The sequence below is a fragment of the Eucyclogobius newberryi genome, unplaced genomic scaffold (genome assembly GCF_026437365.1).
Source record: "Eucyclogobius newberryi isolate DKJ021-1_F unplaced genomic scaffold, fEucNew1.0.hap1 SCAF_11, whole genome shotgun sequence".
Classification (NCBI taxonomy): domain Eukaryota; kingdom Metazoa; phylum Chordata; class Actinopteri; order Gobiiformes; family Gobiidae; genus Eucyclogobius; species Eucyclogobius newberryi.
In genome coordinates, this window is record NW_027315735.1 from 1,329,907 (window position 1) to 1,355,175 (window position 25,269).

Below are 25,269 nucleotides of genomic sequence, written 5' to 3' on the forward strand. Positions count from 1 at the left end.
GGTAGTCCAGTAGTAGGGTAGTCAAGGGTAGTCCAGTAGTAGGGTAGTCAAGGGTAGTCCAGTAGTAGGGTAGTCAAGGGTAGTCCAGTAGTAGGGTAGTCAAGGGTAGTCCAGTAGTAGGGTAGTCAAGGGTAGTCCAGTAGTAGGGTAGTCAAGGGTAGTCCAGTAGTAGGGTAGTCAAGGGTAGTCCAGTAGTAGGGTAGTCAAGGGTAGTCCAGTAGTAGGGTAGTCAAGGGTAATCCAGTAGTAGGGTAGTCAAGGGTAGTCCAGTAGTAGGGTAGTCAAGGGTAGTCCAGTAGTAGGGTAGTCAAGGGTAATCCAGTAGTAGGGTAGTCAAGGGTAGGCCAGTAGTAGGGTAGTCAATGGTAGTCCAGTAGTAGGGTAGTCAAGGATAGTCCAGTAGTTCTATGTCATGTTTTAAAAGACCAAATACCTTTAACCTTGAGCTGTAAACTGGATTGTCACTAGGGTTGTGTTAAAAATATCGATACGGCGATATATCGTCACGGACTCCGTATCGATACTGAGTCATAGTATCGATATATATATATATTTTTTTTTTTTTGTGGCCTGTAGGCTTTAAATGAGGTGGAAAAGTAACTTTGATCTGCTTCTCACCTCTCGGTCGAGGTGAGAAGGAGCTGTGGACCTGATCAGAAGCTCCTCTGTGCAGAAGATGCTGCTGCAGCATGTTCAGATCATGAAACATGCAATACTTTACTAGAATGTGTTCCTTATATTTCTATTTGGATCAGTTGGTTGGATGTATGAAGTTATTAGAGCAGAATGGATTTATAATTAAGTGCTTTGTGGATAAACATGAAATTCCATACATTTTCTTATCCAGAGTAAAACCATTACCCATTTGGTAAATTTTTAAGACCCTTTTTTAAAAAATGTATCGGGAACATATCGTAATGAGGGAACTGTATCGGAAAATACAGATATCAATACCCAGCCCTAATTGTCACAAACTCACAATAATCCATTTTATATGACTCTCAGCTGATCCAAGCGGAATAGCATATTTTCAGGCTTATTAATAATTGCTAACATGCAAGAGTTAAAACGGAAAGTATGATGATAATACTGATGATAATTTTGCCACAAAACATATTGTTTTCGTCATCGATTGATCTCTCATCAATCTCTCAGACCTCTCGCATTGATCTCTCGCATCGATCTCTCTCATCGATATCTCTCATCGATATCTCTCATCGATATCTCATCCATCCCTCTCATCGATCCATCATCGGCCCATCATCACTATTATCAATAAACATTCTTTCGTATTTCAATTGTTGTGGCGTGGTCCTTGCTAGTGAAGTACATACATAGCAGCATAATATGTCTCCTTGAAAGGCAAGGCAATGATGAAAGATTATTTGCATAGCACAATTTCAACGTGCTTCACACAACAGGAAAAATGCATTCAAATCACAAAGACATTGTAAACAACATTTTCAAGGATTTTGCCCCAAAATGGCAGATGGCCGGTAATTTCTCAGTACTGCGGCATCAGGAGTACTGCGGCATATGTAACTTCTCCAGTGTCCACCTGACTGTCCCATGGAGATGTTATTGCTTTCTCTAGAATGTTCCATTAAACATATCTATTGTGTATGCTTTTCAATTAAAGTTTTTTTTTCCAGATACCTTGAAAAAACATGCCTCACGACAGGTAACTTGGCCTGGTTACATCACAGGCTTGTCGCCCTGGAGATGTACTGTAGAACATCTCCATAAAGACAAGTAGATGAGCTCCCACCCAAAAAGTTACAAAGTGCACCTTTAAAGTTGACTTACATATGCGTCAGGTACTTGAGGGGCTCGAACATCCTTTGCTGAATGTTATCAATCTCAATCCCTTCGATGCTCCTGGAAAAAAACACACATTGGGTTTATTTGGTTTGATAAGGTCCAAGGAAACATGAAGGAGGAAGTACACAAAGTGCATCAAAACACACATCAAAGTGGTCTACTTTTCCTTTTACAGTGTTAGTAAAAAGTGAAAATACAAGACGTGAACTCACAATGACTTGAGTTTGCGCAGCTTGTCAAAGTGGTCGTCCTTCAGCTCCAAAATGGGATTATATGAGATATTTCTAAAAGCAGAATAAAATAAATAAAAGTGCAGTGAATGAATACATTAATAATGATAATATGTTCTAACACAATACACATATGTGGGATTTCTGGCTTTCGTTTGGAAATTTGCCTCCAAAAATGTAAGCAAAATTATAGGATTGCACGGATACAATACCAATATTGGGTATCGGCTCCACACCGGCTCTTGTTTGATAACAGTGAGAGTTCACCATAAAGACACTTTCTGACAGTAAATCACCTAAATCTGATCTTTGAAAACACTTTAAACGACACGTTTTCATAGTTCACCAATGATATCGGCGCAGTGCTTTTTTTAAATGATAGTAACTTACCGTACATAAGTAGTACAAGGAAACTTATTGCAATTGAAAGAATAAGATGTAACCTTTACAAAGGGGTAAAACATGCCTTTATTTGACAAAGTGTGGCCCTAGTAAAAATAAAATAATTTAAGATTAAAGTGGCTACAGTTAGAGTCGAGACAAAGTAGTAGCTGAAGTAAAAGTGCTTCTAAATGATATTTGAAGTACCTCTGAAAAGTATTTTTTGTGAAAATAGTAGTTTACATTATAAAAAATCATCAAATCAAATCAAATCAATTTATTTTTGTAAGGCCCAAAATCACAACAACAGTTTCCTATTAGGTTCAGCTTCAAGTTAAAGGGCTGTTTTGTGACTGTATTAGAAAACTTGTGATAATAATAGCTGGCATTAGTATCAGCATTCTGTATTGGCAAGTACTGAAAATGAAGTACTGGTATCTGTTTGGGAAAAAGTGGTATCAGTGCAGCCAAATTACACACATACAAATACAGTCATGTCTACGAAATGAAGTAAACATTTCGCAACTGCTTCTGTCAATTTATTCAGATTTATGTACCAGAAATACACTTTTTTTCCCTTCTCAGTTTTACACATAGTTATTGTTAAATTAAAACATAAACTGATGAAATACTTTTATTATACATTTTTGGTATATTTTTGTCAGTTATGTGCGAGGGAAAAAAAGGAAAATGCCCCTGTCTTGCTAAACTTGACTTGTTTGTGTTGTTTGTCTTCTTCTTTCATTATTTATCGAACAAAATACACCGATATCTGGCCAATCTAATGTTGCCGTGGTAAACACATTAAGATAAGATGTTCCTTTATTGTCCACACATGGGGAAATTTCATTGTTGCAATGCAGGTAGATACAGAGGAAAAGGACAGAAAACTTATAGGAAGTTTAAAAAACGCTCTTAATAGAAGAACTCTTATAAATAAAACTCTTGTAAACAAAAACTCCTATAGACAAAACCTCTCATTTCTTAATAAGGAATGGAGGGGTTAATTTAACTTAAAGGTGGTATGGACGATTTTTTTTCAGCAAATTTTGTATCATATTTCCTTGTGGCGTGGATAAATCATTAGTCCTGCCACGTATCAATCATAAAACGCACCTACCGCTCACCTGCAGCCGCGTGCGGCTCATCCCACGTTTCCGCATGTCTAAGCGCATGGATCTATCATAATATAGTTCCCTCATTGTACGGAACAAAATGAAGACGGAGAAAGACAGTTCGAGCTGACGCAGAAGTGGACAGAAATCTACGGAAGACGAGAGATGTGATGTGATCCGTCGCGCTAATAAACAAACGCACGTGTGTGTTGTATCAGTCCACACGGGGGAGTGGCATGTGCACTTCCACCTGAGTTCTCAAATAGCCGAAAAATCGTCCATACCGCCTTTAACAAGAAATTTAAATTAAATTAAATTAAATGTAAGGTTAATTTAACTTAATAAGGAATAAAGGGGTAATTTGAATAATGAATTGAAATCATTCATAAACCACAAGACAGCAAACTTAAATCACAGATGAAATATACATACAAATATTGTTCCAGATCCATTAGGTATTAATAGAGCTAAAACAAGTGAGATGATAAATAATCATCAACTGGTTTAATAATCAAATAATCAATTATCCAAAATATCATGTATCATATCTCACTTCATTTTACAATAATTTAAGATGATTTAATTCCATTCCATTCCATGCATCTTTAATGTGTCTTTTAGATTCAAATGAGCTGTTTGTCATTCTCAGTTTGCGCTGGGTCTGATCCAGAGCACACATACACAAACAGTATGTAGACACAGAGTATATTTGAACAGTACTCACAGCTGGAGCAGGTCCCCCAGTAAGACAAAGAGATTGGGAGGGATCGACACCAGCTTGTTGTTCGATAAATCCCTGCGTAAAAGAGAAGAGACACGTGAGGAGATCTTCAAAGCATGAGCAAGATCTTGAACAATCAGGCACGGAACCAAAGCTGTTGTGATGTAGATTTTGTCATGAGTAATAACTTGTTATACAGCTAGTTTAACATGCAAATTAAATCAAAAAATAAATTGTAAAAGGTCTACATAGACAATATTGAATTCTGAGCAGGCTTTGACATCATAGATACATATTATGTTCATGTCTATCCAGTTCAAACTTCAACTGATGGTAACTTAAACTCCACCATTTACAATTCACAATATTGTACATTTGCACACATTATTCTGTAGCTCGACTCCAACTCGCTCCAATTCCAGAATCACTTTGATGGATATGAACGTGTGCAGTGAGCAGACATTTAATAGTCTGTGATTTAATGCATTTACTGTGAGATTGTGTCCACATGCTCCCATCCATTTGCCTGACCAGCCGTTCCCAACACGTTTTGTGAGACCACTTAACAAAACCTGAGGGTCTGGGGCTCGACCGCTGAGGTTCAATTTCTAGGGCGAAGTTTGGAGCAGAGACAGAACCAATCACATAAACCCAGAAGTGACTCAAAAAACGGGACACACTTAACCGGATATTACGTAGCCCATGTCAACAAGGAATGTTCCACGTTATCCGCGTTATCCGTCCCCGAACAATGGATCTATTATTATGCCCCCGAAAGCCCTTTGTATAACTGCATCTAACGCACGTGCATCATGGCAAGTAGTGCGGAAATAAATATAAATTACTTTTGCCGGTTTTGTCTCAAAAATCTTCGTATACGCGGCGTAATTGATAAGATAAGATATTCCTTTATTGTCCCACATGGGGAAATTTCATTGGTGCAACGCAGGTAGATACAGAGGTAGATCCAGAAGAACAGATCACTTATAGGAAGTCTGAAAAACACTTTCAGTAGAAGATCTCCTATAAACAAAAACTACCATAGACAAATTGGAAGTTTTACTCAGATTTGTCATCGGACTGAGCATTTTGAACGACTCGCGGAACTGGGACAGCAATAGTGGACACATCGAGCAGGTCAACACGTGTGTAAAGTCTGCATAATCTTCTACACGTTTGGAACGGGACCAAACAACATTTAATTCATGGAAAACACAAGAGACAACGGAAGATCAATCCACATCAGCAACTGATGCTACAACAAGTATCACGGTGTCAAAAACGAGGAGCGATGAGCCAAAGTCAAAGACTGGCTAAATGTGAATATGTTCTTGGTACTTTCAGTTGATATTATGAATATGTATCTGTTAATTTACTCAAAGATAAAATTTCCATTTTCTTTTTACAGAATATTGTGTTTGAACTGTGTGGTTTTTAATGTATTTATTGTGTATAGTTTAATTTATTGCTGTTTGTCACATTTGTCTTTCTGGTTATGTACATTAAACTGTAAAATGACCGAATAAACTTCTACTACTCGTACTTTATTATTCCTTTTTATACATCCACAAACTTTAACTGTTTTTAAAGACAATTATCTGAATTATGAAAGTGGCTCGCAGCTAAGCAACCGTCCTGATTCATTTTCTTCAAAGAAGAATGTATATTTTAAGGAAGAGAAAATCAAAGTAACATTTTAAACAATACATTTTTATTTAGAGAACCAAAGTAATAAAGTTAAATTACAAAGCTGCATTTGAGTGAGTACAATATATACTAGAAGTTTAACTGTTACATTTACCACCCTCAGTCTGAGCTTAAAAGAGCAGTCACCCCTGATTCAGAACGCCGGCCTGAAGGCGTCTCCATGGTGACCTCTTCAACATATCCTGAGTGATCAACATCTAAGGGAAGGCTTTTTCAATACAGTTTTCAATATCATCAAATACTTCATTTACTATTCTAAGAATATTTTGGGCATGTTGCATTTGAAACACAGGGAGATGCCTGTGTACTCGTGTACTCGTGTACTCGCGTACTCGCCTACTCGTGTACTCGTGTTGTGTTAACATCTCAATGTCATCCTCTGTAACACGTCTTTTAGCTAAAGTTGACATCTCACTTTGACACAGTTGGTACAAAGGTGTAGACTCACCTGTGTTTATGTCACCCTGTGGGTGACATAAACACAGGTGTAGACTCTTGGACACCCTGTGGGTGACATAAACACAGGTGTAGACTCTTCGACACCCTGTGGGTGACATAAACACAGGTGTAGACTCTTGGACACCCTGTGGGTGACATAAACACAGGTGTAGACTCTTCGACACCCTGTGGGTGACATAAACACAGGTGTAGACTCTTGGACACCCTGTGGGTGACATAAACACAGGTGTAGACTCTTCGACACCCTGTGGGTGACATAAACACAGGTGTAGACTCTTGGACACCCTGTGGGTGACATAAACACAGGTGTAGACTCTTCGACACCCTGTGGGTGACATAAACACAGGTGTAGACTCTTCGACACCCTGTGGGTGACATAAACACAGGTGTAGACTCTTCGACACCCTGTGGGTGACATAAACACAGGTGTAGACTCTTCGACACCCTGTGGGTGACATAAACACAGGTGTAGACTCTTCGACACCCTGTGGGTGACATAAACACAGGTGTAGACTCTTCGACACCCTGTGGGTGACATAAACACAGGTGTAGACTCTTCGACACCCTGTGGGTGACATAAACACAGGTGTAGACTCTTCGACACCCTGTGGGTGACATAAACACAGGTGTAGACTCTTCGACACCCTGTGGGTGACATAAACACAGGTGTAGACTCTTCGACACCCTGTGGGTGACATAAACACAGGTGTAGACTCTTCGACACCCTGTGGGTGACATAAACATGCTGTGGCAATAGGTGCAACATAAGTGATCCCTCTGTCACTTGCTCATCAAAATGACTAAACAAAGCTACAATCCAGTTGATCCAGTGACAAAGTCTAAAGTTCTCCCTGTTTGGGTTTTGCTGTGATAAATATCGCCTCTTCCATGTGGAACTGTCTCTTGGCCTAGATTCAATGTCTGCAGTAGCTGTTCGTGCCTAAAACTGAGAAATTAATAATTAATAAACACACTCATCTAAACTTAACTTGCATAATATTGCAACTCCACAGATAAACACTATAACTTTATTTATAGGGCATATTTATTTATAACTCTATTTTAAACTAAATGTGTAGCTACTTTCTACATGTAATCCTATGCTTTACAAGTCTCTTTAGAGCAGTTATGATGTTTAACCTAAACTGTATCTCTAATTGATACAGTTGGCACACTTTCTTGTATTTAAATTGCTTTGCTACATTTTAATTGTATTTGTCTTTTTTTACTGAGTAAGGAAATAGAACATGGTACTTAAACCACACAGTTTATATTGATTAATAGGAATGACCAGATATTACACTGGAGCGTAGTTCCTTGGCAGAGCTCTCCCAGAAGGCACTGCTTCCTCTCTCAGCTTGTCCCCTGCAAAGTCACTAACAGTTCAAGTCAGCACATTGTGATCTGACAGAAAGTGCAAGACGCTTATTAGAGCTCGGGATTGTGTCGTCTCATATTATTAATAGTATTATCATATCAGCACAGATCTTAAAATGCTTAATACGAAACATGGCGTTCCTTCAAAACGTCTTACAGTTACTCGTAATAACATTATTCAAGATTTACTGACCATTTATAGGTGACATGAAGCTCGTCCAGCACGATGCCAACAACGTCCGTCAGGGTAGACCATAAGTGTCGCCATTTGTCATTTAGCGACCTCCGGGCTGCCAATCAACAACTGCGGTCTGCGGTACAGATGCCTTCCTCACTATTAACCCCGAGTTGCATCGACACCAAGTTTATTTGCCTCCGTTACTTGTTGTTCCATGAGAGCTAACAGCAGAGATATGACGAAAACGAGGGCTCTTCGTTCATCGTCACTCTTTCCAAATCCAGTTGGAAGAGTGGCAAAAACGTCCTTTTTCTATAGAAATGCCTTGAACGCAGTTTTTTTGCTCTGTTTTTAAGGATTTGATACTTTCCTGAAGCGAGAGCAGAAGTAAACACTCGAGCCGGGTCCGTCATTTTGAATGTTTTGGAACGGGGGTGGAAAGCTACTTCCGTCTCTCAATGTCACGCGTTAAAACAGGCATGTCCAAACTAAGGCCCGGGGGCCAAATGCGGCCCTCAGACCAATTTTTGTCGGCCCTACGGCTTCCTGTTAAGTTGGTCCAAACAACAAAAAGTAGTCGTTTTTACTGTGAAATTGGAGAGATTGAAGCATTTCTCCGTATACGTTTCAAAATGAGGCCCCCTGAGAAAAAAGTTTGGACACCCCTGCGTTAAAACCTCCGCCTGGGATTGGATCGAGAGATTATGGTCCGACGACTTCATTGGCTCTGACTCGGATTCCAGACCCTTACGCATTCGAACAGAATGTGGGCGGGGCTGGCGGGTCAGTCAACCCATCCATAATTGTTCATTATATTCTACTTGTCCATGCTGTATAGGAGTAAAACAGCACGGGGATGAAATAGCAGACGTTCTAAAACAGGTGCAAATATAATGAATGAGAGAGAGTTTTCTCATTCAAAATCAGTGGCTGTATCTGCGTCGTCTGATCCTTAATCCTCCTTAATTACATGTTCAAATGTCCACCCTCGGGCCCCTCGCCTCGTGTAACACTGAAACAAAGATCAAATCCAGTTTACAGGAATGTGGGTGATCCTGAATAACATTACTTCAGCACTTATTTAGAACACTTTTACAGTTCTTCCACCTTGAACCTAAGTTGAGACATTGGCTCGTTTTAGCACATAGTTTTCAGAATCAGAATCAGAAAAAGATTTATTGACAGTGAACAAAAGAAAATTTTGGGAAAAGCAAGAGTAACACCTCTAAAGAAAATTACTATCCCCAGACTGGAGCTCACAGCTGCCACTCTTGCTGTCCGTGTGGATCGCATGTTAAAAGCAGAGCTAAAAATGGACTTAAAAGAATCCGTTTACTGGACAGACAGTCAGTCTGTTTTGAAATACATTCGAAACCAGTCAAGAAGATTTCAAACTTTTGTTGCAAACCGTATTGCCGTTATCCAGGCATTGTCTTTTGTGGACCAGTGGAGACATGTGGATTCAAGGCAAAACCCTGCAGATGAGGCCTCACGTGGTTTGAGCATTGAGGCTTTCCTAAAATCCAAAAGATGGATAAAAGGACCAGCTTTCTTAGAACAAAATGAAAAACAATGGCCACCTATTCCGAAGGCAATGAAATATCCTGTTTCAAATGAGGACCCCGAGGTCAAAAAGGATGTCTTTATGAACACTGTCAATGTTGCACAAATAAGTCCCACCAGCAAACTAATGGAGTATTTTTCGGAAATACTTGCTTCAAGTGTAGTGCGACATAAAACAGAGCAAGAGTAATAGCAAAATTAAAATACAAAATAAGGGATGAATAAAAATATGGTAAACTTAATAATACTTTGAATGAATTAGGTCATATGCTAGAATTTCTATCGTTTAGTTGTATTCTAACGAGGTGGGTAAAACAATTTTGACATTGTTTTATATAAAGCTCGTTACAATAACCCATCCATCTTCTCCATTCTCCTCTCCAGTACCTTGGAATAGACCTTACCCGGGAGGCTGAGGAGTGTGATCCCTCTGTAGTTGGAACACACCCTCCGGTCCCCCTTCTTGAACAGAGGGACCACCACCCCGGTCTGCCAGTCCAGAGGCACGGTCCCTAAACGCCATTGTCTCCCATCCACATTTCAGCTGACAGAGTGTTTGTAGAATAAGTTTTGCTTTCAACACGAATGGTGCTACCAGGCCCAAGGGATCATAGACAGAACTTACAGTAGAGACAATGCTCTTCTGGTTAGTGATTTAGTTTTGACTGAAATCTGAAACCCAAAGGTGTCACTCTCTATATTCCATGTCATGCCCAAGGCTCTTTCCACTGGTAGTTTGTCTCTGTCCAAGTCAAGTGCTTTAATCTGTTTAGCTTGATTTTCTTCTGGAATAGAAAACAGAACAGAACGACTATTGCTGAGCCATTTAGTCAGTTTGAATCCACCTTTGGCGCATAGCTCACTCAACTCTTTGATTAGATGAATGGCTTCCTTTTCTGTTGGGACAGATTTGAGGCAGTCGTCCACATAGAAGTTTGATTTGATTGTGTCAACTGCTGTAGCTGTGAAACTTTGCTTGTTGTCATCTGCTGTCTTTTTCAGTGCAAAATTGGCGCAGCTTGGTGAAGAGATGGCGCCAAATAGATTAACTTTCATTCTGTATTGCTGCAAGGGTTGGCTCACATCTCCATTTGGCACCATAGAAATCTCAGAAAGTTTGAATCCTCTTCATTCACTCTCACCTGGTGAAACATTCCTTCAATATCTGCCATTACTGCCACTTGTTCTTGACGGAATCTGAGCAGCACCAAGTAGTGAGTTTGTCAAATCAGGTCGCTGCAGCAGCTCTTTATTGAGGGACGTGCCTTGAAACGATGACGTACAATCAAACACAACTCGGAGAGTCTTTTTCCGCCTGTGATACACACCAGGATGGGGGATGTACCACACTTTGCCTTTTGGTATGTGCAGCTCCTTTGATGGCACCTTTTCAGCATAACCTTTAGTTATGATGTCGTCCATAAATGACATGTATTCCTCTGCAAAACTGTTGTTGTGTTTGAACTTTTTGGCCAGATATTGAGCTCTTTGTTCAGCAAGATGAGAGTTATTAGGCATGACAGTGTCTCTGTTGCGGAGTGGCAATGGTAAGTAATAGTGATCATCTTTCCATGTGGTGTCTTGTGTCATCATATTCATGAACTTCGTGTCCTCCACTGACATTTGGGGCCTTTCTTCATATTCTTTTTCAGGAAAGTCATGACTATATTGTTGCCTCAAAATAGTCTCCAAGTTTTCAATTGAAATGCGGTTTACTGATGCCACAGGTCGACCATGTGGTTCCACAGCTGCAGAATTGAGTGGCCCATTCACCACCATCCAAGTAAAGTTCTTATAGCATAGGGGCCGTTACCATGACTATTTATAATCTGCCATGGTTCCATTGCCTTTGGCACATCTACTCCAATCAGGAGTTCCACGTCCGCATCAATTTGTTTGATTTGTATTTCCTTCAGATAAGGCCATTTGTCGATGTCAGTTTGCGTGAATATGTTTCGTTTCGTCACTGGAATATTTGTCTGAGTGTACGTTTTTTCCAGGTCGATAAAGTTATTTCCATCTACATCACTAACTTGTAAACCACTTATTTCATAGCTGTCAACTGGCTTTCTTTGTCCCATTGTTTGCAACAAAACTTGTGTCCTTTTCCCATTGATATTAAGTTGTCTCATGATGTTTTCTGTGCAGAATGTGGCTGTACTTCCAGGGTCAAGGAAAGCGTATGTCACGATTGTCTTGTCTCCTTTTGCCGCTTTTAGCTGTACAGGCACTATCGACAGTTTACAGTCACTTCCAGCCCCAGTATCACAACTCTTTCTCTTTTCCATTGAAAATAATGTGCCACTGACCGATTGTTTCTGTTGCAGATTTGAACTGTCCATTGAGCGGTGTAAATGTAGCACACTTGGATGTCTGCCTTGACAGTATTCACAAGTCATTCTTCTTTTACATAATTTACTCACATGTCCCTTGTTTAAGCAACCAAAGCAAATTCCATTGTTTTTAAGCAGTTGTACTTTTACATCATGTTTCTGTGCTTTTAGGTTTTCACACTGATCCAGAGAATGATTTGCTTTTCCACAAATACAACACACAGTTTTACAGTTGTTTATGGTCATGACAAAACTGCTGCTCTTATTTCTCTGTGGACGCAGCTGAGGTCTTGAGTCTATTGCCACAGTGGGTTTTTGATAGGTTTTTCTGGAGACATCCTGGATTTCACCAAAGAGAGGGTCTAGTAAAATACTAGCTTGTTTTTCAATAAATGCCACCAGGTCAGAAAATCCTGCTCGGGTTTTATTTTTCTCTACGAGCTCATGTGCCACTGTTCTCCACTTTTCTTTGAGTTTATATGGCAGTTTTGACAGAGTCAGTTTGAGATTCGATGTTAGATTCAATTCTTGAATTGCCTTCAACTGTTTCATTGTGTTACAACATCCTCTCAGATAAAGTGCATTTCCATCCTCTGGTCTGATATTGTTCCAGTTAAGAGCCTTTTCCATGTATGCATTTGCTATTTTGATTTCATCTCCAAAATGTCTTTTCAAGAGTTTTTGTGCTTCTTTATATCCCAGAGTTATATCCATATGAAAACAGCTCCGTACAAGCTCTTTTGCTTGGCCACTTGTATATTGTTCCAAATAATAGAGTCTGTCATCATCATTATTTGTTTTATTCTCAATGCCAAACTTAAATGCTCTTATAAATGTTTGAAAATGTAAAGGATTTCCATCAAACACTTGAATTTGTCTGGAGGGGAGTGAGGACTGTTGCTGCTGTGACATTAGGAGACTGGTGATGTCATTTTGTTTTTGAATAACAGAGAGCAGCTCTCTGGAAAGTGATGCTTCAGAACCTGTGCTCGAGTCACTTTCAGAGTCACTTTCTCTCCCAGGTGTGGCTCTCACATATACAGGTGGAGTGGGGTTGGACTTGGGATTTCTAGATTTCCCTCCATCCGGTAGTTGATTTATAACGTGTTGAAGTGGAGTTTTGGCTATCGTAGCAATGTCAGGATAATGAACAGATGAGCCCTCAGAAATGCCCATCAACACATTGTGTTCTTTGATGCTTGTCATATATTGATCATGTTTGTTTTCACTCTCACTCAGTGCTTTGTGTAACCTTGCATTTTCAGCCCCTTGAGTGCAATTGTCCAAAACCTTTAACATGGCGTCAGATGCAGCGATATTAGCTCCAGCTCCATTGTCTCAAGTTTAGCGTTGATTTTGGCCTTCTCAGCTTCCATTGCATGTTTTTCAGTTAGCACAGCCATCCGAGCTTCCATAGCAGCCTTTTCAGAGGCTAGTTTCAGGCGCTCTCTAGAGGCACTGGAGCTCTGTGATTTTCCAGAATTTGAGCTTCCTCTTGATGGAACAGACACATTTGATGCGCTGTCCTTTGGTTCTACTTGTTGGTCTGGACTCATAATCCATGAGTCAACTTCCATCATAAAAGAATTAAAGATTTCCATTTTAGGCTCATACCAATCAATTGTTTCATTTTCTTGTATTTCTGGAGGTAATAGTCTTTGCACTGCTTCATGACATGCTTTAAACTCCCTCAATGCCACTTTAAAATGTTCAAAAATATTTGTGACATAGTTTGTATTGAGAGGATTAGAAAGAAGCGCTTTAATTTCATTCATTCGTCTTGTACATGTGCCAGCCTCTTCCTCTTCCTCTTCCTCTTCCTCTGCGACTGGCACTGAGTCTTTTGAGGTCATTTTCCATTTCATTTTCGTCTCCGTGGCTGTTTTGAGCCATTTCCTCCTCATTTCCACGTTCCTCCGTTTCATTCATTGTCCAGATCCGTTTGCACAACTTTAGTGATTGTTCCAACTTTTTCCAAGAATATTTTCCGTTTCATTTACAATCCACGCATTTAGTCCGAAAGCGCGAGATTGTTCAAATGTCCAAAGCCACAATTGCGCTATTGATACTCACACGGCGCGAGCCTCACGCTCATCCAGCGGCGTCTCTGATTCATTCATAATTCCAAACGTGTGCCACGCCCCGTTGCGTCTTTGCTCCGGATTCCAGCGTTCCCGTGTCTTTGACTTTACCGGGTCTTTGACTTTGTATTGGCTTCTAGTCAATCTTCGCTAAAAACTGCTTAGTAGCCATCCTTTGGGTGTCCGTTTCTTGACTCACACAAAAATCCTCACGAACAAAAACTCACGTAGTCCGTGGTGCGTTTATTTATTTTATTTTGCACAATCAAAAAGATGCACGATGTTCTGCGATGTGCGGGGATGTGCGGGATATGCGCGGATATGCGCGGTCAAAGACCGTGTCGGTCACCCTCTGACTTCCATCTCGACCCGTCTCACCTGTTCCCCTTTTACCAATTAAGTTTGGCCTACTTCTCTGGCCCCGCCCTCTCCCGCTCCAGACTGAAGCATGACATAAATTATACATTTAACTTAAGAATTAGGCTTTGTTAATAATTAGAAAATTAGGAATTTAGGAATTAGCAATTACATTAATTTAATACTTATTTATACTTAAACAAAAATACTTTTCTTAATTCATTCCATTATTGCTCTAACACCCGGGTTTTTGCCTCTGCGACAGCACGAGCCGCGGCTCGCTCTGCCTGCCAATACCTGTCGAGGACCTCCGGAGACCCACAAGCCAGAGTGGCCTGATAGGCCTCCTTCTTCAGTCTGACGACATCCCTTACTTCCGGTGTCCACCACCGGGTTCGGGGGTTGCCGCCACGACAGGCACCGGAGACCTTGCGACCACAGCTCCGAGCAGCCGCATCAACAATGGAGGCGGAGAACATGGTCCACTCGGACTCAATGTCCCCAGCCTCCCGCGGGACATGGGAGAAGCTCTCCCGGAGGTGCGAGTTGAATACCCTACTGACAGAGGGCTCCACTAGACGTTCCCAACAGACCCTCACAATGCGCTTGGGTCTGCCAAGTCTGTCCGGCTTCCTCCTCCGCCAGCGGATCCAACTCACCACCAGGTGGTGATCGGTTGACAACTCTGCCCCTCTCTTCACCCGAGTGTCCAAGACACGCGGCCGGAGGTCTGATGACACGACAACAAAGTCGATCATTGACCTCCGGCCTAGGGTGTCCTGGTGCCATGTGCACTGATGAACACCCTTGTGCTTGAACAGGGTGTTCGTTATGGACAATCCGTGGCTAGCACAGAAGTCCAATAACTGAACACCGCTCGGGTTCAGATCGGGGAAGCCGTTCTTCCCGATCACCCCTCTCCAGGTGTCACTGTCATTGCCCACGTGGGCGTTGAAGTCCCCCAGTAGAACAACGGAGTCCCTGGTCGGTGCACTGTCCAGTACCCCTCCCAAGGACCCCAAGAAGGCCGGGTACACTACACTGCTGTTCGGCCCGTAGGCCGCCACAACAGTGAGAGACCTGTCCCCCACCCGAAGGCGGAGGGACGCGACCCTCTCGTTCACTGGGATAAACCCCAACACGTGGCGGCTGAGCTGAGGGGCTATAAGCTCGTACCAGCCCGCCGCCTCTCCCCGCGGGCAACATCAGAGAAGTGGAGCGTCCAGCCCCTCTCGAGGAGATGGTTCCAGAGCCCAAACTGTGCTGGAGGTGAGGCCGACTATATCTAGTCGGTATCGCTCAACCTCCAGCACAAGCTCAGGCTCTTTCCCCCCCAGCGAGGTGACATTCCATGTCCCCAGAGCTAGTCTCTGTGTCTGGAGATCTGGTCGCCGAGGCCCCTGCCGTCGACTGCCGCCCAGATCTCTTTGCACCGGCCCCTTATGGATCCTCCTGCGGGTGGTGGGTCCACGGGAGGGCGGCCCCACGTCGCTCTTTCGGGCTGTGCCCGGCCGGGCCCCGCGGGGTAAGACCCGGCCACCAGGCGCTCGCCATCGAGCACCCATCCCAGGCCAAGCTCCAGGATGGGGCCCCGGTGACGCCGATCCGGGTGGTGTAAACGACCTTGTTCGTGAACTCATCATAAAGGGCTTCTGAACCGATCTTTGTCTGACCCGTCATCTAGGACCTGTTTGCCTTGGGAGACCCTACCAGGGGCTTGAAGCCCCCGACAACATAGCTCCCGGGATCATTCGGGCACTCAAACCCCTCCTTAAGGTGTCGGTTCAAGGAGAGGCGTTACAATAACACCCAGAACAAAATTACACAAAAATATTTGCTGCTGTTTTCTTGCAATCGGTTCCAAAAGATAGACCTATGTTTGTTAGCGCCGCGGTACCGCAGTACCACAGTACCACAGTACCGCAGTACCACAGTACCACAGTACCGCAGTACCGCAGTACCACAGTACCAACCTCGTGTTACAAGAGATACACCGAGAAGCGGCAACTATATTATGCCAGAAAAACGAGAGAGACATGTAAACAATGGTGAGTAGAAATCATCGTCTTCACGCGCGTGTACTATTAGTGTATAAAGTGATCAATTATTTATCATTGATTTTATTCTTTGTGTCATTATTATAGATTCCAGTAGTGATGAATATTCAGAATGTATTTCGCCCAAAAGACTCAGATCTACAAGTAGTGGAGTAGAAAAGCCCCAAGGACAAACAACAATTCTTCCAACAATTTGTATTATATGCAAAAAGAAGGACAGCGATATCAGTGGGACGAAAAGGACAGAAAGACTAAGTTGCCCAGGCTGAAACTGAATCATGTGGTATGTGAAATCTCATTCAAGAACATTTCATGAAATATTGTTATATGGCTTGTCAAAATGAATTTTCTGGTGAAATAAATAGATCAGCTCTCACTAAAATTGTCATTTTTTGCAGGAAAGTGAAACCGAAGTGAAACGGGATGTGTCAATATTACTCCACATTAAAGCTACACTCGCTTTTTTATCAAAGACAGTTGGGAAAATGAGGTAAAGATGAACATTTATGTTATTTTCATTATGATTTGCCAAAGATCTCTGTTATACTTTATATAACAAGAATTATTAGAGTTACACCACATTGGAAAGTAGATTGTTCCAACTCTGTTCATTTCATGGCAGCCTAAAGTAAATTACATTTTCCCTTTTTCTAAAACCATTTTTAATGTCTCTTTCAGCACCTGAAACCATCCGTACACCGAAACATATACTATTTTCTGCAAATTTGTCATTGTGAAACGGCGGCTGATAGAAAGTGGTGAAATCATGAGAATGAACAAGCTTGGACTGTTCAAGAAAACGGTGAAAAAGCATGAGGATCTAATGCAACATCTTATAGGTAAGAATGTTTTCACAAAACCTTTTATTGTATACCATCTTATTGTATACCCTGCTTAAACCCAGGTAGAAGTGATTGAGAATGACACCAAGTGGTAGAAATGTCAATATAAATTCAAATGTGCATTATTTTGTTTATACCAACAACTTTCCTTAAAAAATAAAAAAAAAAATCTCATTAGAATTTGAAAGGACCAGCATTATGTTTTTTAAGATTTTGATTTCCAGAAGTATCTTGAAAAAAATCTAAAACAATATTCTTTGTCTGTTTTCAGAACAAAACAGAATTGAAATCTCTCTGTAGACTCTCCACAGATCAGATCAGTCATCTCTCTGTAGACTCTCCACAGATCAGATCAGTCATCTCTCTGTAGACTCTCCACAGATCAGATCAGTCATCTCTCTGTAGACTCTCCACAGATCAGATCAGTCATCTCTCTGTAGACTCTCCACAGATCACCTTCCAACGCCCACAACAGCGGAATATGAGTGACATAGTTTATGTAGAAACCCTTTCTACATCTGATGTTATGGAGATGATTCCTGGAGCATCAGAGAGCGAGGGATTGACAACATCCACAGATACAGATGTGTCATGTCCCAGTCCACAAACAGTAAGAATGGACAAGTCACAGGACATTTTAAAAACTCTGTTTTCGGCTGGTATCATTGTTCATAAAGCTCTAAAAGATCATCCTGTCATTCAGACCCTGTGGCCTTAATTGCTTATTGGGGCTTCTAACGAGCCTGTTATGAGTGACGAGTTTATTCCAGAACAAACTGATCTTAGAATCCTATCAATTTGTCAGGATATTGTCTATTCAAACCTCTTATGGACGTCGACAGACACCAAAATCATTAGCCCTCGGTTGAACCATCCATCATTTGACTGGCTCATCTCAGGTATTAGACATCTTGAATAATCTAGGTCATACACCAGCATTTGACACTACAAACCAGTGTTCCTGTAAATCTTCAAAGCCTCCATGCACTGACCTCTGTGGCTGCAAAAACGGTGAGAACATGCCTGACACCCCTGAGCCAGAGACAGATTGACTTGATTAATTGAGTCAATTATATGAACACAACTTTTGACAGAAAAGTGTATCATGTTATCATGTTGTTTGTCGTTATCAGCCTATTCTTGTTCTACAATTGTGATGACACTTTAGGGATTCAAGTACTGCATTGATAGGGGGGCCTAGTTTGAACACCCCTGAGGTTGAAATAGTCACCTCCTTGATGTGTGTAAATGCTGATATTAAATATTGAGTACCTGTGTAAATATTGATTTTTACATCTGGAGACTTAACTATACACCTAATAAAATATATATTTGTAACTTACTGGTTCTTGACTTATTATGTACTAAATATGACTCCAGAGGGTGAAATGTAAATTTTCCTGCATTTTTGTCAACTTCAAGATCAATTTTGTCATTTACTGCAGAGAGTTGGTTTGTGGATTTTTTTCTGTGAATACTTTATGATATTAGCTTTATGAAAATAGAAAAAGTATCTATTCTCCAGCTCAGTGGAACAAAACTTGCTTTCTGGGACCCCTACAGATCTCAGCCAATGGCCTAAATATATACACACAATTTACAGTTTAGTCAGATATAGTGCAAAAACTAGCATCTGTTTTAAATTGTTCATGAGTCCAACAGCAGAGGGAAATAAACTGTTCTTATGGCGAGAGGTTCTGATCCAGATGAACCTTAGCCTCCTGCCTGAGGGGAGTGGCCTCCTGGCTGAGGGGAGTGGCCTCATGCCTGAGGGGAGTGGCCTCCTGGCTGAGGGGAGTGGCCTCATGCCTGAGGGGAGTGGCCTCCTGCCTGAGGGGAGTGGCCTCCTGGCTGAGGGGAGTGGCCTCATGCCTGAGGGGAGTGGCCTCCTGGCTGAGGGGAGTGGCCTCATGCCTGAGGGGAGTGGCCTCCTGGCTGAGGGGAGTGACCTCCTGCCTGAGGGGAGTGGCCTCCTGGCTGAGGGGAGTGGCCTCATGCCTGAGGGGAGTGGCCTCCTGGCTGAGGGGAGTGGCCTCATGCCTGAGGGGAGTGGCCTCCTGGCTGAGGGGAGTGGCTTCATGCTTGAGGGGAGTGGCCTCATGCCTAAGGGGAGTGGCCTCCTGGCTGAGGGGAGTGGCCTCATGCCTAAGGGGAGTGGCCTCCTGGCTGAGGGGAGTGGCCTCCTGGCTGAGGGGAGTGGCCTCATGCCTGAGGGGAGTGGCCTCATGCCTGAGGGGAGTGGCCTCCTGGCTGAGGGGAGTGACCTCCTGCCTGAGGGGAGTGGCCTCCTGGCTGAGGGGAGTGGCCTCATGCCTGAGGGGAGTGGCCTCCTGGCTGAGGGGAGTGGCCTCATGCCTGAGGGGAGTGGCCTCCTGGCTGAGGGGAGTGGCTTCATGCCTGAGGGGAGTGGCCTCATGCCTAAGGGGAGTGGCCTCCTGGCTGAGGGGAGTGGCCTCATGCCTAAGGGGAGTGGCCTCCTGGCTGAGGGGAGTGGCCTCCTGGCTGAGGGGAGTGGCCTCATGCCTGAGGGGAGTGGCTTCCTGGCTGAGGGGAGTGGCCTCATGCCTGAGGGGAGTGGCCTCCTGGCTGAGGGGAGTGGCTTCATGCCTGAGGGGAGTGACCTCCTGGCTGAGGGGAGTGGCCTCATGCCTAAGGGGAGTGGCCTCCTGGCTGAGGGGAGTGGCCTCATGCCTGAGGGAAGTGGCCTCCTGCCTGAGGGGAGTGGCCTCCTGCCTGAGGGAAGTGGCCTCCTGCCTGAGGGGAGTGGCCTCCTGCCTGAGGGGAGTGGCCTCATGCCTGAGGGGAGTGGCCTCATGCCTGAGGGGAGTGGCCTCATGCCTGAGGGGAGTGGCCTCATGCCTGAGGGGAGTGGCCTCCTGGCTGAGGGGAGTGGCCTCCTGGCTGAGGGGAGTGGCCTCCTGCCTGAGGGAAGTGGCCTCCTGCCTGAGGGGAGTGGCCTCCTGCCTGAGGGAAGTGGCCTCCTGCCTGAGGGGAGTGGCCTCCTGCCTGAGGGGAGTGGCCTCCTGCCTGAGGGGAGTGGCCTCATGCCTGAGGGGAGTGGCCTCCTGCCTGAGGGGAGTGGCCTCCTGCCTGAGGGGAGTGGCCTCCTGCCTGAGGGGAGTGGCTCAAATAGTCCATGTCCAGGGTGAGAAGGGTCGGCTGTGATCCGACCTGCTCGTCCCAGAGTCCTGGAGACGAACAGGTCCTGCAGAGATGGAAGTCTGCAGCCGAACACCTTCTCGGCAGAGCGCACAATGTGCTACAGTCTCTGTTTGTCCCTGGCTGTGGCTCCAGCGTACCACACGGTGATGGAGGAGGTGATGGAGGAGGTGACAGAGGAGATGATGGAGGAGGTGAGGATGGACTCAATGATGGCCGTGTAGAACTGCACCATCATCTCCTCCGGCAGCTTGTCTTTCCTCAGCTGCTGCAGGAAGTACATCCTCTGCTGGGCCTTCTTGATGAGGAGCTGATAATGGAGGAGTCCACAGTGGAGATGGGGGAGTTTGTGATGGTGAGGGGGGGCTGGGGGGCTGTGACTTTCCTGAAGTCCAGGATCATCTCCACTGTCTTCTGGGCGTTGACCTCCAGGTTGTTTCTGCTGCATCAGGACATCAGCTGGTCCACCTCCTTTGAAGTTGTAAGTACAATATCAAGACTGATTGCATGTGCACGCTGCCGCTATCGGCAAGAAAAAAGTGTTGCTTTCTTTGCCTAACTTAAAGTTAAGAAATGATGAGAAGCATGAGAGAACAGGAAGAGGGAGCAGACAGCACACAAAGCAGGAGGAAAGGAAAGAACTGACTTTCAGTCAAATTTGGCATATTTATGTAAAAACTTGGAAAACAGAAACGCTGTGGCACTGACTCAGTGCTTTCTCCTAAACAAGTGTAACACTCTCAATGCACTCATTTTATCATCAGGGTCGCAATCTATCAATCCTTAGATTTTTGTCACAGCCAATAATATCGTCTGAATTTCATCCTCAGAATAATGAAAAAATAAATAGCATTTGTAACAATATCAGTTGTAACAATTTAATTAAGGTTTATTCATAGTCATAAGTCAATAGGCATTAAAACAGTTTCTAACTTAATAGGCATTAAAACAGTTTCTAACTTCTTTCATCTACAAGTGTGAACAGCTAAACCCTGTCTTTGTCTCTCGCCCTGGGGGAAGTGTCTGGGGAGGAGGAAGTCTGGGAGTCCCTGCTTGGACTGCTGCCTCGCGACGCGGCCCCGGATAAGCGGAAGAAGATGGATGGATGGAACAGCTAAACCCCAATACTGAACCGTCTGTAGTAACTGTTGCCGTGCGCTACTTTTTAAGATTCATTGTAAGTGCACTATTTTTTATTCCCTTCAATACACTTTACTTTACTACTATTTACGACTCACTTTTATTTTCTATTTAACCTGGAGATTTGGAATCTTATTTTTTAGGACTCAGAATGACCCAGTACCTTCTTGCGGTGAGGCTAACTCCACGACCTCTTGCATTATCACAGTAAAGATAAGATAAGATAAGATATTCCTTTATTGTCCCACATGGGGAAATTTCAGTGGTGCAACGCAGGTGGATACAGAGGTAGATACAGAAGAACAGATCACTTATAGGAAGTCTGAAAAACACTTTCAGTAGAAGATCTCCTATAAATAAATAAAAGCTCCCATAGACAAATAAATAAATAAATACCATTGCATGTGATAACGACAGTAATTGCACATGAATATGTGTCACGACAGCACATAGATTGCACATGAATTTCACAGTAATTGCACATATGACAGAATTGCACATCAGTATTAGGTTAGGTCAGTATTGCGACGGGATAACGTGACGATCTCCGGGTAAGACGACTGTTCTCCGCAGTTTCATGAGTTCCTCCTTTGTGGAAACGCGGTTCGGCACTGGCCGGGGGGCGGGGCCGGAGCCGGGGGGCGGGGCCGGAGCCGGGGGGCGGGGCCGGAGCCAAGACACATCGCAACGACACGACGAAAACACTCAATCCAGCCGAATAAAGTCAAAACAAGTTAATTTAAAGCGATTCCAGTGCGTGTCCCGATCGTTGGTGAAGTTCCTCTTTCATATAAACGTGTATATAAACGTGTACCAACGACACGCCGTACTTTAGCGCGGCCGGAGGGCGCGGGGGGGGGCTGGTGGGCTCACTCGGAGCTAGCTCACGTCACAACAACACAACGAACGCAACGAAAAACGCTCAAATCCAGCCGAAAAAAGTCAAAAACAGTTGAATTAAAAAACTATTCCAGCGCGTGTCCCTATCGTACAGTAAAATAGAAAAAATATACTAACTATATTTACAAAATATAGGAGATAAAGCACAATAAGTGTGAGAAAGAAGAGAGAGCGTTTACACCGGGCTGCCAGCTGTACCAGCGCCTTATGACGTACGTAAAGGGTCAAATCTTATCTTATGACACATGCAAGTAAAAAGCTCCTCATTTTTTCCTTCCCTCTGAGAATGGATTGTAATTTTCAAATACAAAGCATTAAACCAATTAGACTTGTAAGAGCTGTGGGCAGAGAGAAGACATGAAGTGGAGTGAGTAGAAGCACAAAGTGGACTTGGGAAACTACTCAAGTACAAGTGACTAGCTATTCATGAACGTGAAACTATCTCCATTCGCGTTTTTAGTAACATTAATGTAGGAAAGCCTGCGTGTGCACTTATAAGACTTTATATAGAAAGAGAAGAAAACAGTGGTAAGTGTCTCAACCCCTGAGAGGAATAATGGCATCAAACGAGGGCTGGAGCGAGGAAAGCTCAAGAAGCATTGTCCCTCTAAAAATAACAGTAGGAACAAGTTACACCTGGGATAGACTTGGGCTAGATCTTATAGGAAGAACATCGATAACTAATTAAGCTCTAAAGCGTATACAAGACCAACGTGAAGTGAAACGAGACAGGGCAAAAGAGTATTGATCGATTGAGATGGAGTTTCCAGAAAGGTTAGAGATGTGTCAATTTGAGCCTGGCCAGACAAGATCTCAGCTGATCCAATTACAGAAGTCACACAATCACCAGCAAACTCCACACGGGCAGCGAAAGAACGGAGGATTCACATCAAACTTACAGTGTCTATGGGGCGTGTAACTTGATGGGAGTTTAAAGAGATGCTGGATTGTTTTTGGACAGAGCAGATTTCAAAAGCTCAGCATCAGATATATTTCTGCATTATTTTTCTTTGTTAATCATAGTCTCATAACATTTCAAAATTTAAACATTTAAGGTTGTGTTGTGGTAACTCGTCTATTAATTAGGGAAGGGTTTGATTTATTTTTTGCATAATTGACTGTTGTGTTGATACCATAAGTTAGAGCAGTGTTTCCTAAACTGGCGGGCGTCACAGAATACGATCTAACGAGCTTTGTCCGGTCAGAGGGTCCGGTCATCAAAGGAATAATTAGAGCAAATTAAATGGAAATGAATGTTGGGACATAACACCAAAATGTATGTGTATTAACCTATGATAAAAGCTTCTCAGTAGTCATTGTTTTACATGTGATGTGAGGTAAGGGGGCTTCAAGGAAAACTAAGTATTAAATAAGAAGAAACATTTGGAAGAAAGAAAGGAGACAGTTTTGTGGAAGTTAGAGCCGTTCTAAAAGTGGTGCTAATGTGGAGCAAACAACAAGAAAACAAACTTCTGTGATGATGCTCTGTGAGGAAAACATCCAAACCAGTGCAAACCTGCTCAGATCAGGAGCCACAGGTCAAACACAGGTCAGAGTGTAATAAAGTCTGAACATGACAGAGTGAAGCTGCTGTGAGCTCTGACTGTGACACACTCATGTGACTGAACACAAACACAAAGCACTCATTTCATTCACTACATGAAGAGTTTATTCTCACTAAGCTTATAAAGTATAAAAATAGTGAGCTCATATTGAGTTTGTGCAGTAACAGAAACATGTCTGTGATATCTACATTTCATATCATCATCACATCCGTGTTCCTGTTCCTGCTGCTGACGCATGAAGATGGACTCAGTCTTTCAGATTTGTGCAACAGTCTCCACAAATAACTATTACTAGGGCTATAGAAAGCTATTGATTTCTTATATTTCTTATTGTTTTATTTTGTATGTCATATTTGGCCCACGACCCGGCCTGAGTGGCCCAACATGAATTTGACACGCCTGGTTTAGGGGCTTAAAGCAAAGATCTGGAGTGGCCTAGCCAGTCTCCAGACCTAAACCTTTGGAGGGAGATTTGTTGCTCAGTGACAGCACTGAAACCTGACAGGTCAATGCACTCCTGGTAAGTCGAGGCTTTTCCATTTCTTCATTGTCGAGTTGCCATTCAGTCTTTTCTATCAGCTACAAATTGCTTCTTCTTTTAGTGAGTCAAAATGAGGACCGTAGTGAAATCTGAAGGCAGTTAACCATTAAATCAACATAGCTCATTATCTGTGGCAACATTTGCTGTCGTAAGTCCTTGATTGCCCTCAGTTTAATTGAAATGAATTTCTAAAGGCAGATTTTAGAGGGCACCCTCCAAGCAAAGCTGCAAACTAACTTATACAAATGGAAACCCAAATGTGAGTAAAATACCAACTTCTACAGTACTAATGGCACTATTTGCTCTTAATACAGCCAAAATGATTTAACATTATTATGGTATCAATTCATATTCCATATTTCTGTGAAGATGCACCTAAAAGTTAGTGCTAAATAGTATAATACATAAGGTTAGTCTGCTGTGGTCATTTGAGGTGATGAAGTTTAGGAACAGCGATTAAGGATAAGAAACAAAATGTTAAGGTTTAGTGAAAAAAGTACAAGGCTCCAGCCCCTCCAAAGCCGACTAATGTCTTACAATAACTCATAGTTTATACGCAAGAAAATCCAGAGCATCCTGGGCCACTAGTTACAATGATTGACAGGGTTTGCATTTCGTTTCAGTTGCTTGACAACCATCTTGTTCAAGGCCATTATTATTATCATAAAACCTTAAAGATGAAGTGCCCAACTTTTATTTTGATCATAAATGAGTGCAACAGAAAGTTTCCTGAAAAGCAGAA

At 42.9% G+C, this 25,269-nt stretch overlaps 1 protein-coding gene across 1 annotated transcript in view; it reads right to left on the bottom strand.

The window, feature by feature from the left end:
• The window catches only part of rxfp1 (relaxin family peptide receptor 1), a gene marked incomplete at its 5' end in the record, with an annotated part of 165,909 nt that overhangs the window by 22,840 nt on the left and 117,800 nt on the right, over positions 1 to 25,269 (bottom strand). Inside the window, 3 exons of the mRNA XM_072434342.1 lie at positions 1,807 to 1,878; positions 2,034 to 2,105; positions 4,272 to 4,343. Of these exons, the coding sequence (XP_072290443.1) occupies positions 1,807 to 1,878; positions 2,034 to 2,105; positions 4,272 to 4,343 (216 nt within the window). The remainder of the gene's footprint in view (positions 1 to 1,806; positions 1,879 to 2,033; positions 2,106 to 4,271; positions 4,344 to 25,269) is intronic.